At 43.6% G+C, this 17738-nt stretch overlaps 1 protein-coding gene across 2 annotated transcripts in view; it reads right to left on the reverse strand.

Annotated features, from left to right (window-relative positions):
- nsmfb (NMDA receptor synaptonuclear signaling and neuronal migration factor b) overlaps positions 1 to 16642 on the reverse strand; it is a 26124-nt gene extending 9482 nt beyond the window's left edge. Inside the window, exons 1-6 of one of the 2 annotated variants that reach the window (XM_027010634.2) lie at positions 16549 to 16642; positions 16334 to 16415; positions 5370 to 5426; positions 4320 to 5030; positions 4036 to 4108; positions 2827 to 2832 (exon numbers count right to left, since the gene is read on the reverse strand). In XM_027010634.2, the coding sequence (XP_026866435.1) occupies positions 2827 to 2832; positions 4036 to 4108; positions 4320 to 5030; positions 5370 to 5426; positions 16334 to 16367 (881 nt within the window). In that variant the 5' untranslated portion in view covers positions 16368 to 16415; positions 16549 to 16642. Of the gene's footprint in view, positions 1 to 2826; positions 2833 to 4035; positions 4109 to 4319; positions 5031 to 5369; positions 5432 to 16333; positions 16416 to 16548 lie in introns of both variants that reach the window. The other variant, XM_027010633.2, reaches the window with a different exon arrangement.
- Between the last annotated feature and the right edge of the window lie 1096 nt (positions 16643 to 17738).

A 17738-nucleotide genomic window follows, 5' to 3' on the forward strand; every position in this document is an offset into this window, starting at 1 on the left:
CACACACACACACACACACACATATACACACACAGTGCTCTGTGTGGTTGCAGGTTGATTGCTGTTTTGAAGATCCATACACAGGTGTGTGTGTGTGTGTGTGTGTGTGTGTCTGTGTGTGTGTGTGCGCGCGTGCCTGTGTGTCGAGAGGTAAAAGACTAAAAGACGATTACAGCCCTTTAATATGATGGCAGCAGGTCTTGCCCTCCTATATTCAGCAGATATAAAAGAGGAGAGGAGACTACAGTGAAGCGAGGTCCTCCGGAAAAACCTGCACTATGGGCACTCTTCTCCATAAAGACTCTCACCGCCTGCATCAGCTAATGGCCTAGCACGGGCTCCAATTCATCTGCAGTGCAATAAGAAACAAGGGCCGCTCTAAAACGCAGTTTAGAAAAGGACATTAAACACTGCAGCCTGCTAATACTCTGATACATATGTTGGGCCTGAAGGACGGTACACAGAAGGAAGGGCCTCACTCGTCGCTTTACAAACCTCAAGCCCGTCTCTGCTCCCTCATGCCTCTCCGCAGATCAGCCAATCACCTGGCTTTTTCATTTTCTGAGGCACGAAACACAGGCCATCGGCCATCAGCAGCAGAAGCAAGGAGGCACAGTATGGAAGTGGGGCACCAGGGAGGGAGCCAGCTGGAGCCGACTCACCGGCCACCGCGCGGCTCGGCTTGGGCTGCAAACGGTGTGACTGAGCACCACCAGTCCAGTTCTGAGCTCCAGCTGAAATAGCTGCGATCAGTGCCGGTTGGCACGAGGAAGGATGCTAATCTATTTCTGCAACTGCGGGTTGGGACAGAGCCCAAGACTGACCGTACCGGGGCGCAGTTTTTAAGGTCTATTTCTAGGAAGGTTTGCGTTCCAGAGCAGGTGAGGCATGACACACAGTGAGAGGTGCATCGGTAATAAGGTGTAAAGGGATCATCTGGGGCAGAGGGAGTTTCCTTCAGTGACAAAGTCACACATAGGGACAAGGGACAGTAATAAATGTAAGGGGTTGAGGAAATATTTAGTGTGTGTATTGGGGTGTGTGTGTGTGTATTGGTGTGTGTGTGCGTGTGTGTGTGTGTGTGTGTGTGTGCGCGTGCGCGTGTGTGTGTGTGTGTGTGTGTGTGTGTGCGCGTTTGTGTGAGTGTGTGTGTGTGTGTGTGTGTGTGTGTGTGTGCGTGCTTTGGTATCCCTGGAGTGGGGCTGGAATGTATGTATGTGTGTTTTGCAAGCAGGGGTGCTAGCCGCAGCATGGAGCAGCAGGGACAATGGTGTGTGGTGTGTGTACTTGTGTGTATGTGTGTGTGTGGGAGAGGGCACTTCAGCACAGCACAGGCAGTATACAGTACCTCTCCATCAGTGTGGTGGCCTCCTGATTTCCTTTCCTCCTCTTTCTCTCAGCAATGCCACGGAAAGCCCTGCTGGGACCGGTCACACTGTTAACGGAAACGTCCGGGCGAGCGTGTGTGCGTGAGGGTCATTTTAGTGTTAGTCAGGAAAAACCAAGAGACTGCACTGTGTTAGAGCCATAACAGGTGTCAAATCACGCACACACACACACAGTCTAACCTAACAGCAGAACTGAGACAAACACATCAGCAGGGACTTAAAGTTCAGTGAAGGCTTAAGAGCCTTAAGAGTGTGTGTATGTGTGTGTGTGTGTGTGTGTGTGTGTGTGTGTGTGTGTTGCTCTGATATCTAATGCACTGAAACATTGCCTTTTGACAGGATGACAGAATTCATAGCCATCATCACTGACAGTCAATGTCAAAAACAAACTGGTGCCCACAATGGATAAAATTAATGATGGCCCTCTGTACATGGAGAGTGAGAGAGAGAGACAGGGAACAAGAGAGAGAGAGAGAGAGAGAGAGAGAGAGAGAGAGAGAGAGAGAGAGAGAGAGAGAGAATGTGTGCATGTGTGAGAGAGTCAGAGAGAGAGAGAGAGAGAGAACGTGTGTATGTGTGAGTCAGAGAGAAAGAGTGAGAGAGAACGTATGTGCGTGAGAGTCAGAGAGAGTGAGAGAGAGAGAGAGAGAGAGAGAGAGAGAGAGAATGTGTGTATGTGTGTGAGAGTCAGAGAGAGAGTGAGAGAGAACGTGTGTATGTGTGTGAGAGTCAGAGAGAGAGTGAGAGAGAATGTGTGTATGTGTGTGAGAGTCAGAGAGAGAGTGAGAGTTCTGATAAAAGGGCACACATTCCATTAAGTAACAGATTGGTGCCAGTCTAAGCACGATCAATGCAAATGTGAGTCACTTTCCTAAAACATCTCCCCTCAGGTCATCTTCACCGTGGATCCAAATAATTTATATGCAGCACACTAGTTGAAATTATTTTATCCAGTATAAAAAAAATCACGTGCATATATTTAATTCAGACAGCTTTTTAGATCTAAAACATTCAGAGGATCTAACTTGCATCACAGCAAGATCACGATTTTTACTTCCATGTACTTTAAACTCATATATCGACTAGGAGGAGCTGACTCCTGGACTGACATTTGACCTACACTGTGCTTGATATACACACAATTCTTATAAGCTGCCAGCATTTCACAACATGCAAACTTACTTTGTATGGTAAAGAACCAACACAATCCTGTTCTACTAAATGTTATTTGCTACTCTTACATCTTTGTGAGCTGTGCTCATTGTGCCTAAGGTGGAAGAGGGTGATGTGTTTGGATAAAGTTACAGCATAACTTCAAACACTCAGAGGCGTGTGGCAGGAGGGCAGTAAGCAGACGGGGCAGAGAGACGGTGGGCAGCAGCGCGGGGCACATGGGTGGGGTACTGGAAGGTGGGGCCAAGGAGAAATGGTTACTCACGATATTCTGCTCGACCAGATGCATCGGACAAGAGGGACGAAAAACAATGGGAGAGAAGAGGAGAAATCAGGCATGCCAGCCATTGCCGTTCAAATCCAGGGAAGGAAAGGTGAATTTTTAGATTAAAGATGTGAAATCAGTGAGTGTAAAAAAAAAAAAATAAAAAATCATCCAGTTCGGCTACTTTGGGAGAAACGGACGGTGACAAAACAGACACAAATGAAAAGAGGAACAGCAGTAGAGAGATAGTTTCAGAAAAAGAAATGACCAAAGACAGACAACAAAGAAATCTAAACCAAACAGAGGAGGAGGATGGGAGGGAGAGAAATGTCACACAGGGAAAGGAAGACAGCGGCTCAATGGGGGACTCGGCTTGCGGGGTTTGTCATTAAGCCATCCAGTGGGCAGGTGATAATTAGCCAGTCAGCTTTAGAGGCCACTGGCGGCGTCAGTGATTTTCTTTTGCTGGTACTATGGGGTTGCTTGACTTTTCGGCGAGGGTGCTCTGAAATGTAGAGGTTCCCGTTAGCGTGCTGGTCCCACTCGCCACAGCTGAACTTCTCTTGCAATACCACGGGCACACGTATGCACACGCGCGGACATACGCAGCAACTGCGCCGCCACAGTTGCAACAGCCATTCTGTGTTAGACACCAAGCGAGACGTTCGGCTCATGGGATAATAATATAAAGATCACAAGGCAGCCTACGTAAACGCATCTCTGAATATAACGTGAACATTCATGAAGCAAAAAGATGATCCATTATGATGTTGCTAACGCTAAGTTACAAATAAATTGCACTCTGGGTAACAGGACATGAAAGTAAAGTCAAATGTTCAGTGCGTGCTGCATCCACTGGCTGAATCAGATCACCTGTGCTGGATTTATGTTACTAGTCTAAAAATAATCGGTTTGCTTGATGGATGTAATTTTTTTGTACATGCAAATTAAAAACTCAACATTCTAAATAAACCGTAGAAATTACTTGGAGGTGCTGTCCTGGGGGAGCTACAGCTCCCCCAAACTCCTTTCTGGCACCGCGCATGTCTAAGAGGACTGAGAATAACCCAACCGTACTGTAAGACAGAGACATAGATCTATCCCCTGTCTTCCCACAGCCGAGACTGAAGTTGATTCCCAGAGTTAGTCCTGCACAAGGAGGGCTTAAGTAATAAGGGGTATTTAGTGTCCTGAGTGCGATGGACTCACGCTTGCATTGTGGTGGTGGCTGTCTGGAAGCTGAACATGTTCTCTTTGGGGAACCAGTTGTTTGCATGCTCTTCTGAAAGGCAAAAAGACAGATCAAATAAATCAAATCAATAAACGCAAATCAAATAAGACCTAAAGCACAGAGGACAGGTGAAATTTCACCAAACAATTTTAAATAAGCACACTTAGAAGCCAAGAAATAGCTGGCAGGTCACATGAAGAAAATACGAAGAACATCCTTGTCCCTCTGTGTCTGTCTTTCCATGCGTCTCGTCTTCTCTCACCTCGCTCCTCTGCGGACACTCGATCTTCACTGTACATCCTCTCCAGCTTTTTACGGTGTTTGCCCCCATTGCGGGGAGACGTCTCCAGGTCCAGGGAACGCTGGCAGCGGTACGGTGGCCGGCTGAAGGCTGCGCGGTCCGGGGTGCTGTCCTCCCGTGAGCCACTCCGCCTGGAGCCCCAGTCCCGGATGTTGTGGGTGCTGCCTGTGTTCTGCAGGGGCTGCGACTTAGGTGAAGGGCTGTAATTGTGGTGGTGGGTGTGGGTGTGGGTGTGGTTGCCGCGGCGATGGCTGCCGCGGTGATGACCGCCGCGTGCCTGGGGTGGGCTGGACGACCTTGTCGGCTCAGTGCTGCCCTTAAGGACCTCGAGCTCCAGGCTTTCCTCGCTAGGCCTCGCAGCAAGCATACCGCCCTCACACGTGATGGTGTAGACCCGCGCTGGCTTGACTGAGCTCTCCGCACACCGGGGCTGCTCCTGCGGGGTTTGGGCTTGGGACCGGTCTTCAGAAGAAAGGCTGGGCTCCACAGAGAGCCGACACTTGCAGCTAGCAGGAGGAGGTGCAGGCAGGCTACCCGACTGAGGCTGCTCTTGGCTGGGCTTGGCTACGTGACCTACTCTGGGGTGAGGGTGCAGGCTATTATTGTTGTGCAGGTGACTGATGTCTGGAGAGTTGGAGTCCTGGCTGATGAAGGCGTCAGACAGCAAGTGGTCTAGAAAATAGAGAGGCAAACAGTCGGAGGTAGATAGGGAAAGAAGGAAAAAAAAGAAAGCAATAATCTTCTGATTGGTCCTGCAAAGCTCTTCTGAAAGAGAAAATAACTGGCACAGGAGCGAGCCAAAGCTACAATGACAAAGGTAGATAAGGCCATTAAAATGTAGTGCTCAGAGGTGTGGCTGCTAATAAAAGTAAAGGCCTGGCAGGAAAGTTTAATAAGTCCTGATTTATGTATGAGTGCCTTTATGAGAGTCTTAAAGTGTCATCAAGAAGGATTGGGGCAGAACAAGCTTGTGCGGATTACAGGGGACAGAAGCAGAAGAGTCCATCTCACCTGATCCGTTGCGATTCTCTGGGTGGGAATGCGACAAGTATTCTCCAAATGCTCGAGCTGCTCTAGAGAGAGAGACACACACACACACACACACACACACATTATACACACACGAACATACACACACACACACACACACACACACACATGGCAGCAAATCAAACTGAAGATACGCTCCCAGTTTATCTGGATCATAAGCAACACCGCCAACTGCTTAACGCCACCCTTCTTTTTTTGCCCCAAACTGCCCCTAATTCTCTGCTTGTAGTGTCATGCAGGAGGAATAAACATGTCCGATTTTATTCATAACTTGCATTAAAAAGAAATTACGCCTCATCTCCTTGGGCCTTTCAACCATTTTAGCAATCTCTCTTTCCAAGCTTTTTTTTTAAATGTCTAACGCGATGGGCTAGTTTTATTGCCGAGCCCCTCGCAAATCATGTAAGCACCATATTGTGGTATTGTAGTCATAATCTCCTTGATTGTTCCATAAGCCCATAAGTGACCACAGTCCTGGGACGAACATAGTGCATCACAGCCGGGGAGAAGCAACCTACTTAGAGAAATGAGACAACCCATTACTACAAAACGTCAGGCGCTGCGACCGTCCGCTTAAATGAGAACCGTGTGCTATCCACGTCTGCTCACACAGCCATCGCCACCTGGGCTCCTGCCGAAACAGGTCAACCCGGTAGGGTGTGGTGTGGAGGAATTCAGCGTGCGGTCCTGTGCTACGGCATCGGGACACGCAAGTTAGCATGCCAGCTGTTTGAGGAAACCAGCTAAAATATGTTCCATATAAATATACATGAGCAGAGCTGGAGTTAGAGGACTAACAGGATGGCGTGATCCAGCACTGTTACACAAATCAGGGAGGTCGAAGCAAGCAAGGATGTATTTTTAAAGAAGTGGGGCAAGAACAAATTGGGGGGATTATGAAAGACTTCCTGTAAGTCGTGTTAGTAGGTTCAAACAGTAACCACAAAGAGAACTGTTCATGTCAAAGTAGGGGACATGGTACATGGCTTCCCTACACTACATGTACCTCTTGTGGCATGATCACACAAATCAGAGTGTATGCAATGGTGTGTTTGGGGTTGTTTTTATATGTTGAAATTTCAGCATAATAGAAATGGAAAACCATATCCTCACTTTTAAGTGTGAAATAAGATAGTCCAGTCAGTTTGATGTTGGTTGCACACACCAGCACTCCACTCAGGTGCCACTCAGGTAAGTTAGCAAGGGGTTAGAGACATTAGCATATTGTGTTTGCAGCTAAGGGTGCTTTACATCCATCTGTAATTTGGCAAATGAGTACACTTTGCAGTGTGCAGGTGTGTATATTCAGGTGTGTGTAGTTGCTAAGCTGAGCAGAGAGCTGATCTCGGAGTACATTCAGGGTCTGACTCGAACATATAGCCTATATGAATGCACTGCTATGTTTTCTCCAGCAGCCAAGTTTCTCCCAGAGTTCACACTCAACAGTTGCGATGGTAACACGAAGCCAAACTGTACATGTCAACACACCCAATGACAGAGGGGGGGTTTAAGATGAGCAGTGGCTTATTATCATTTCAAGAGATCATATCAAGAAACTGTCATGGACTGCTTCTTCCGCATAAGTCAGGAGGTACGGTCCGCCGCATGCAGGGAATCCACAGGTGTATTGTTTGTCTGTTTAGTAACCACGCCCCCCCGGGAATTGCACACGTGCATAGGCTTTCTCAAGTGTCGCCGTTTCAACTTAAACCCATGTCCGTGAGAAATTCGTTTGTTTGTCATTGTCGCTACGTAAGTCGTTTAATGTCAACATCCGTCAGTGTAACTATTTGCGATAGCCGTAACGTCTGTGTTTGTGTGATCACCTTTGTTAGTGTGTACTTTGCTAAATGTTAAACCATGTAATCATGTTCAATGTCAACGTTTGTGAGTGCCTGTCGTGTAGTGTGTGTTTCATGTTAATAAATGTTCCACATGAACGAGGAGGTCTATGCATCTTGCCCCATGCCCTGCGGCACTCGGGCCAGCAGCATTACAGAAACAGGCACTCCAATCAGACGTTCAGAACAGAACGTTTCGACAGGGTTAAACAAGTGCTGTGGTGCTTGATCCCTCTTGTATTGTGACCAAAGAGTGTCCTGGACATGATAGTATATCTGGAAGAAAGGGGGGTACAATAGGTCCCCTTACTTACAGATGCACTAACATAGCACTAACCATTATAGGAATACATAATGTACCACTGTAGCATATGCAGAATTCCTGAGATTTATCATTCAAGACATGACTGCCCATCAGAGGCATTCTGCAGACTCATCTACTGTTTCTGTCCTGTACAATTCCATCTGAGCAAGCTCAAAATGCACTACTAATTACTTTCATGCTCACCACTGGTACATGTACAATCTGTCTCTCTCATTTTCTCTCTCACACAGACCAGTGCTAATGATAATACCTTCCCACACACACATGCTTCTCCTGGAGGCACAACTCTATATACAAATACATACAAGCAAATACACTTACGGCATTTAATTTAGCTGACACTTTTATCCAAAGCTACTTGTACAATTACGACTCAGTACAACTTGAGCAAATGAGGATTAAGGGTCTCGCTCAGGGGCCCAACGGTGGCAACGTGGCAGTGGTGGGGCTTGAACCAGCAACCTTCTGATTACATGTCAAGTACCTTAATCAACCAACCCCCCCCACACACACACACACACACACACACACACACACACACACACACACACACACACACACACACACACACACACACACACACACACACACACACACACACACACACACACACACACACATGCATTTCGTATGCATATACAAACAGAAGTGCAACCTCCTACCAAATACACATACAGACAGACACACAAACCCAGGATCTGCAGGAGGTAGGGAGATAGTGCAGTCTAAGCTCTCTCTTGGGATGCAGGGAAATGGAATTGGCGTTTTGCTGATGTAACCATGCATTCCTGCAATGACACTCTCAATAATTAAAGACCAGCCAGGAAGTGCATATAGCACTCTCTATTTGTCTCTCTCTCTTCATCCTTATCTCTGTACTATACCCTGTAAAATTACTTCACAAAGAAAGTACTCTGAAGGGATGAGAACTAATTGTAAGTGGAGGAGTCTGTAATAGATAAAACTTGAAAGATTTGGGACATGAAAGTATTGATATATCTGATGCTTCAATACCACCCATGTTCCAATACCACCCGGTTGCAACATCGCCCAGCTCCAACACTCCCCATGCTCCAACAACACCCAGTTGCAACACCTTCTAGCTGCAACACTGTTCAAATCCAACAGCCCATCCAACACTAGACCCTACACTCCACTGCCTTTTGGGGATCCTCTTATTCCCTAGGCTGCATCTCTTTGTACTCTACCACTACCACTCTAGCAATGCACCAAGATCATACTTTCCAAATAATCCTTCTTTAACATAAGATGTCCTCCCCATCCTAACTGTTAGGAAAACTAGACAAAAGCAAAAAGCTACTTATAGATTAATTGAAGTATGAACAAAACATAACACAACAATCACAGTAGGATATGATAGTCAAATCTCTCTTTCAGTCCACACACACACACACACACACAAACACACACATACACAAACACAAAAACAAACCCTGTCTCTCTCTTTGGCAGTCTCTCTGTCTCTCTCTCTCTCTCTCTCTCTCTTTCTCTGTGTTTCTCACACATATCTTCTGGCCTCATACTGTCTCCTGGGTTGAGTGAGAAAGCTGAGTTGTGCTTCTGAGAACATCTACCCTGTTTCCAGCCATGGTAGCGAAGCAGGCAGGGAAGCGATAGTCAGGGGGGAGACAGAGGGCATGGAGGAGTGTGCTGCGGAGAGTAAGAGAGAGAAATGGAATGAAAGAGGCAAAAATACCAATGCAGGGAGAACTAAAATAGAAATAGAGAAAAGTGGAAGAAGAGTATATTACAGCCATGACGTCTGTGTGTGCCGTACACTCATGGCTAAATTTGTTTTCTCAAACAGTGGAAGAGCTTCATATGGGTGAGACAAGAACTGCACAAAAAGATATATATAGACACAGTGAACAAAAGGCTGGTGTGGACACAGAAGAAGCATGCACACATACACACGCAAGACTTACAGCTGAAAAGAGTTTGCGCAGTATGTGCAGTGCAATCTAGGTGGATGTGGCCCTGAGAAGACTCGGGCAGAAGCAGCAGGTCTCATGACTCAGGAGCCACTAGTGGCCTGCTGTGTCCTGTCAAGCTAATTTGGTAAAAAGCACAGTTTGTTGCTCAGAGCCTCCCGCTTCGCCATACGCCAAGTGGCCAGGTGTCACGTGACCTCTTTTCCCTCTCTCCTCCTCCTCTCCTCTCAGTTCCCCCGCTACCCCTGGCTGCCACAGACATAACTGAGCATTACGATCATTTAAACTGGTACAAACCAAGTTTGCTCATTTGATCTCTTGATCTCTTGTTCTCAAATACCCTCCCACTCTAGTAGACACTTTCTCTCTCTCTCTCTCTCTCTCTCTTTTCGCTTCCTTTCTCTCCCCCTCTTTCCATCTTCCTTGCTATCTTTTTCTCTCTCCCTCTCTCTCTCTTTCTTCCCTCTCTTTTTCTGTCCAGTCAACTGCATTGACAGCGAGAATTTATGCAGGCTTACTGTGAGAACTCCAGTCTGACTCAGTCTTCTCTACGCAGCCCCAACTCTTCTCGTGACAACCACTTCATCAGTTTAATATCATCACTTCATCAGTTTAATAATACTCCTCAACTCAGATCCACTGTGCAGATATATGCAGATATAAAATACTTTCTCTTTTTTTTTCAAGTACATAAACAATATGAGCAACTACACGGTAAAGTGACACTGAGTTATACAGTCAGTTATGCATAGATTTATGTCAATTCATGGCGCTTAGCCTATGTGTACCTTGTGTCCGTAGGGGTGGGGAGAGGTGTGTATCAATTTTTTTAATAGCACATTTTTAATAGCACATTGTAAGCATAGCTCCCCATAGAAGCCAATAATTGAGTGTTACTCTGCAAAACACTCTTACATAACGCACTGCATACAGATATAGGAAAATTCCATAGCATTAAAAAGGGAGTAACCACCCCTGTCACTGATAACACAGAGTGCCGAGCTTCTGGTTTATGCTCAACACACACACACACAATAGCAGTGAAACACTTGTAATTACATGCTTACATGGTAGTAATTACATATGAGCCATGCAACCCCAAGACTGAAGACGGCTTCATGCTTTAATTAGAATAATTACTGTACATTCAGCCATTTAACAAAAATACATTTACCCTTTATTGAGATTTCATCAGCCTGGCACCATATAGGGTGCATATTTATGCTATCTCCTGTAGCTCACCTAGTACAGCAGGTAGGGCAAGGTGTTAACAATGCCATGGGCTCGATACCCATCTATGAGACCATACTGATAAATATTTAAGTTCTTCTGGTTAAGCATGTCTGCCAAATAAAAATGTAAACACCAATGCATATGATTACACTTTTACACTTTTATTTGTATAGCACCTTGAATTGCCTTGTGTATGAAAGGTGCACTATAAAAAAAAAATCCCATGCCTTGCCTTTTGGCTTCTGCATATAAACGCATAGCTCTATATATGCAATTAGGTTTATCCTGGTCTAACTGACAGAATTCAGCTACAAAGAAGACTGCAGATATGGGAAGAAAGTAGAACTATGCCTGCTTAAAGTGGAGAGGTTAAGATAGTGTCTATAGAGTTTGTTGCTATGACGATTCATCTACTACCAGCACTTGCACACTCAATGTTACACTCATTTGCATAAGGCTGCATACAGGCTTGTCATTCACTATATTGTCATTCTTCAAATTGAAGCAGTCAATAGAATGGCACTATCATTCATTATTAGACTTAGTGTGAGTACAATGTGTGTGTGTGTGTGTGTGTGTGTGTGTGTGTGTGTGTGTGTGTGTGTGTGTGTGTGTGCGTGTGTGTTTGTGGAATATGTAGTACTTTTTTAATCAATTAAATACTTCAATAATTCATGTACATGTGTAATTTGTGTAATTACGTTTTATGGTGCATCTACATACCAGTTAAATTTAATGAGAACCATTAGAAGTGCATAAAGAACAAGTAGTGGACAATACAGATAGAAGATAAGTTAAACGTATTATATGGTATTTAGCTGCTTGCAGTCTGTCTGTATTACAAGGGAGCTAATTGTATTGTCCTATAGTTAATGGCCAGTGCATTGTTTTCTCCATATTGCTGCCAAAAGTAATATCATCTGAATGACAACATTAGCAAGTTTAATTGCATCACTCTGTCATTGATGACCGTACCACAAATCTCTCTGCTAACTCATAATACCCAAGTGTAATAATAATGGTCTCTGATATAGCAATATCAGGCCACCAAAAGACCACAGTGAAATAATACCTTTAAGCCCCTCTCTGCTCATTTTGATGGTTATCTTCTATTATTCTAACTTTTGTGATTAATTTATAATGAACTGGAAGACAAAGAATGATGTTTTTTGGTTGAGCGATTTTTTTAAAATTAATTTTTCTGCTGGTTTCGTGTTGGATTGAGTTGAGCAGGACTAAATCTGGCATACGTGACATCAGGCCTGCCAAAGTACCAATCAGAATTAGTGAAATGTTTATGTCACCTACCCACTGCCTTCGGGCGGCTCGCATATTTCACAGGCTCATTCCACCATTGGAAGTTGTACCTCTGATCATCATGAGTCACTCTTTAGCAGATAACAGTCTAAAAATGAGTGGGTAAATGAACCCAAGGATCGACAGCACACACAGGGCTTTAAAATATGACAATTTTCTCACAAATCAGTGATAACCTCTACATTGTTTTATCAGGATTTGCTAAAAGACCTCATGAAACCACTCTCCCATCTGAAAACAGCCTCTCATATAAAATGACCACTTCCAAGCACATAATTCTGCCTTTTTATGACTGAGCAAACCTTAGCTAAGCCAGCAAGCATTTTAGATCCACTTTTTTCATTTACAAGTTTTGTAGTGGCTTTTATAGTGGTTGTTCATGTTGCCAGGGAGACACCACTGTCAATCATCAAGTGATCGGGCACAACCTCACAGTTCAACAAAGGCCTTGTTTGAGCTGTTGGAGTGTTTAACTACTACTAAATTGTATTAATAACTGACACACATGGACAAAGGGAGGGGTAATTATGCTAAAATGCTGTTTGTCGACTACAGTTAAGTGAGTTGGAGGATCTAGGACTGTATCCATCCCTGTGTGACTGGATCTCCAACTTCCTAACACAGATCACAATCAGTACGGGTGGGCAACTGTGTCTCATCCACCCTCACCGTTAGCACTGGAGCTCCGCAGGGTTGTGTTCTAAGCCCCCTGCTCTACTCACTGTACACCTACAACTGTGTGGCCACTTCCAGCTCTACCATCATTGTCAGGTTTGCTGACAATAACATCGTCATGGGCCTGATCTCGGACAACCACGAGAGGGACTACCTGGAGGAGATTAAACACCTGGAAAACTGGTGCCAGGAAAATAATCTCCTCCTAAACATCAGCAAGACAAAGGAGCTGATTGTGGACTGCAGACAGAAGCAGCAGCGGCACTACCAACCTGTGAGGATCAAAGGAACCACAGTTCACATCTCACAGGACCTGTCCTGGTCCCGCCACACCAACTCCCTGGCAAAGAAGGCTCGACAGTGTCTTTACCACCTCAGGTGCCTACGAGACATCAGACTGCTCTCCAAGATGCTGCGGAACTTCTACACCTGCACTATTGAGAGCATCCTCACGGGGAACATCACAATCTGGTTTGGGAACAGCACCAAGCAGGACAGACAAGCACTCCAAAGGGTGGTGCATTCAGCACCATTCATTGTGAAGGACCCCAACCATCCCAACAATAGGCTCTTCTCTCTGTTGAGGTCAGGGAAGCACTTTCACTCCCTGACGACCAACACAGAGAGACTGAAGAGGAGGTTCTTCCCACAGGCCATTCGGGCCCTGAATCAGGGCAACTGATGAACTGCGGGGACTACTCTGGGTACGATGTCCACAATAACATTATAACATCATCAAAAGACTGTAAAAAAATGTAAATTGTAAAAAAAAAAAAAAAAGAATGAAATTGTACATTGTGTATATATACATAGTATGAGTTATATCATGTGACTATATATATATATATATATATATATATATATATATATATATATATATATATATATACATCACAAATAAAACTTTGAAACTTGAAACTGAAACTTTAATAAATATATATTTTTCTTGAATATAACATTGGTAAAAGCGTATTCCAATGTATATCTTTACTACTAAAATAGTTTTTAACCATGTCAAACCATAATAGGGGCTTTAAGATTTATTAACATTCTCCATTTTTGGTTCTCCAGTGCAGAGCAAAAGCTATTTTGGGATGCAAAAATTTAGCACAATTTTCCAGAGTGCAGAAATGTGCAGGCCAAATCCTGGCCCATTGAGAAAGGCGCTTACAAAGTTATGACCCTCAGGTGTGATTCTTCTATTACTAGTATGTTACATCAGCAGCAAAGGGAGATGTAGTGGATGTTTACTGTACCACCCTCTACAATTACAGCTACTTACATATAACAACCTTATACACTTAAAATTCTGGCTGGTTTTAAAAATACACAAATCTAAAAACAATATTGACTATAAAAAAGCCAAATGAATAATGATTGCTTCCATTATGTACACACTGAATACATCGTTGCTTCTGTATTAGGCAAAATTATACTTTTTCACCTGTGTGTCATTAAATTGTTCTGTGTCACAAAGAGAAATGCTGCCATAGCCATCCCTCACTGATGAGAAAAGGTGATTTTGACAAGAGTCATCCAGCCAACTGAATAAATTATAAAGAAAAGGGAGAGGCCCCAAATGGCATGCAGTGGCTCATCCGCAACTCATAATTAATGGAATTCTGGTTCAGGGAACTGCAGCAGAGACATAAAGGCACAACAGAGTGACGTGTTTGATCGGTTTAAGCCACGATGGCTCAGCAAGTGAGGGAGTAACTGATAACTGCAAAGTGACACACCAACAACAAGCAAAATCTTTAACCAGCGGGACATTTGCTGATTTAAAAAAAAAAAAATTTGAAGTTTCATAAAGGCTTCATTGTTCAAATGTCTAGGTGTCTGAGATATGGAATGATGTGAGTTGAAACTTCACCCACCTTCCCTGCTCAGTAACAAGCATCTGTGTCAGATGAGTTTGGATGCCAGTCACACAGACAAAGAGGCAGGTAAGATTTAGGCTCAGTGAAAGGGAAGAAAAAGTATTAAAACAGATTACAGAGATAACCTGTCACCCAAATTTGTCATAATATTAAACCACGACTGAACCTCTATTGTCTGTCCGAGATTTTCGTTTTTAAAGTGCCTCAGTCACTCGTGTATATAAGCCTTTCTAGTGTACGTTTCAGTTAGATGAGACTCTGTTTCAAAAATATGGCATCAGTTAATGGGATAAAGTGATGCAATGATTGGGCTTCTAAAAGCTTTCTAAGAATGCCATGAGAAAGAGAGAGGAGGTTAAAACCAGTAGAGGGGAGGCTGACTGTGAAGTTATGTGTGCAGTGTGTGACGTAACTACTCTAAAGCCTCTCACGTCATGTCTCACAACAAAGCCTCAGAACAGGCTAAATGCATAGGTAGGATGGTATAACTTGACAATAGTGACTCAATGGTTAATAGCAAATGCCATAGCAATGGCAAGGTCAGGTTTGCAACATGATGAGAATGTTTCCATGTTGGGTTGTCAATAACAGAGGAAGAATGGAGGGAGGCATATTTCATTCTATACAGAGTGAACAATATTGGTTTGTACCATTATACCTCGTAACGTGAGCTAGAAAAGACTCGGTTGTTTTGGGTTAGGGTATATAATGATTCAAGTAAGTTATCAGCCGTTTCTATTTCATTATTTAAAAAAAAATGGAACACCATATTTGAAATGAATAAGAAATTAATTAAAGATGGCTAAATAAGTAACCTACGGTTAAGTGTTTTAAAGCCTTTCACCAGTGGTGCTTAACCGACCCAAATAGGATGCGACATAAACCTTTATGCTACTCGCTATTGAAACGCATCGAAGACGGATTTTTAAAAAAGTTATACCCCCCACTCCTCAGGGAAAATAAAATGACATAAAAAAGTTATCCAGCAAAGAAAGAAATAAGTTTAGTTACCTAAATTCATTCGTTCATCACCTCAAGATGAAAAAGGCCATTCACAGAGTAGGTTAAAAGCGCGCTCTCCTGTGCTGGCCAAAAACGTTCTCGAAAAGCAGAAGCAGCCCTATAGGCTGTTTGCTTGCAGGGGTTGTAGAAGTGACCAGAATACTCAAAATATTGCTGTCAGAGGACTGAGATTAGGCTTTGCGTAGATGCACTCAGAAAAGCCTTTGTTGAGTTATGTTTAAGCCACATGATGCTGCGGATATGTATGATATATGTACTTACGTAGCTTTTGCCTAATTTTATTACGGCCAGTTCCCAAAGCAGCACGGCTTAAAGCAACACGGTTCAACAACACATTGCCGTTAAACTGTTTCCTACCCAAAAGCTTTATATCAAAAGTTCTAGACCATTCCCAAGTGAAGAAAAGCATTTATTTATGAGACGCATTGAAGAGCTCTCATATATCAACTATATAATAGCATACGATATAATGCTTACATAACAAAAACTAGAAAACAAAGAAACGCAGTACACGACCTGTATGTATAATAAACTAGCAATATTGTTAATAAAATATATGTCAGGCGATTGTTTGCACGCTGTCTGGAGATCTGAGCAGTGCTGAGGTAGTACTAAACGTACTACGGCGCGCGTAAACCAACATGATGTAAGTGGCTCGGCGTCAGTCGCGGACACTCACCTAACTTTTGCTGCAACAGAGGAAATCGCATCATTCCTTAAATTCTTCCTCTTGGACACGGCAGTTCCCATGCTAATCCGATCTACAATAAGATGCAAAATGCTCTGTAAGCCAACGGTCCGCAAAATGAAGCTGGAAATTTGCCTCCTCTTAAGTCAAAAGGCTTAAAACATCAGATTTCCTGAATGATCCTCATATTAGTAGGCGTGTATTACATGATTCATCGCTTTTCGTCTGTCATGTCCAGGGTTATATCTTGTTGCTCGTGTGAAGCTTGTACAGTAATGCACACAGCGCGATGAGCGCTCACTTGCACGCGTGTAGTCTGTCTCCGTCTCTGTCTCTGTCTCTCTCTCTCTCTCTCTCTCTCTCTCTCTCTCTCTCTCTCTCTCTCTCTCTCTCTCTCTCTCGACAGAGTAAGGTAAGTGAATTGCCACCATGTATGGCACAACACCCCTAATGGCCTTCAAAGTGTTGGAACATGGCAGGCAACATGAACGAGGCAGAATTGAAGGAAGACTTAAATGATAGGTCATGGGAGCACATAAAGTCTTATTATGAAAATGTGCTGATCCGCTAACCAGGTTTTATTGTCAGTTACATTCTGATCATGCAGCAGGAGGTGAAGAGCCTCTGCACCTTATGAGGTGCAGGACAGCACAGAGAAGCTGGGTAACGGAGAAGCTTGAACGAGGCAAAAACAGAAACTCAGTCATTGTTTTTAAGAAAACAGTAAACAAATAAACATATAGCAAAACAGAAAATAGGAAATCTTTATATATATATATATATATATATATATATATATATATATATATATATATATATATATATAAATAAAATGTATGTGTATGTATGTGTATTAAATATTTATAACTTTACACTATAATAGTCACAAACCATAGACCTAAAACCCTAGAGCCTCATCATACAGTGACTGACTGATGAACACGCAATTCTAAAACTCACTGATAACCTGTAAGGAGAAGATAGTGCTTGAGTAATATGCCCTCTACTGGAGAAATATGAGGCTTCTGACTGGTCTTAGCGTGAAGACACTCTGCTTAGGTGCACGTTCTAGACATTGTCTATACCATCTGAATGCGGCCGTAGCTCTCTAAAGACACAGCATACCGCACTTCACAAATGTCAGACCTAGAGCTATTTTGTTATAGATACCATCAGAAATGTCAGACCTAGAGCTATTTTGTTATAGATACCATCAGTCGCCAACAGTCCGTCAGATTTGAGAGTCACCATGGTGATGACAAAAGTGTCATTAAAGGGACCAGCATTGTCATCATGTAAATTATAAAGAAGGCCGATTGCAGGACCCATCAGTGCAGATAGAAGTAGCGTACCAACATGCAGAATGAGCTAAAAATTACCAAGGTTTCCCAGAGCA

The sequence above is a fragment of the Electrophorus electricus genome, chromosome 9 (genome assembly GCF_013358815.1).
Source record: "Electrophorus electricus isolate fEleEle1 chromosome 9, fEleEle1.pri, whole genome shotgun sequence".
In the NCBI taxonomy this organism is placed as follows: domain Eukaryota; kingdom Metazoa; phylum Chordata; class Actinopteri; order Gymnotiformes; family Gymnotidae; genus Electrophorus; species Electrophorus electricus.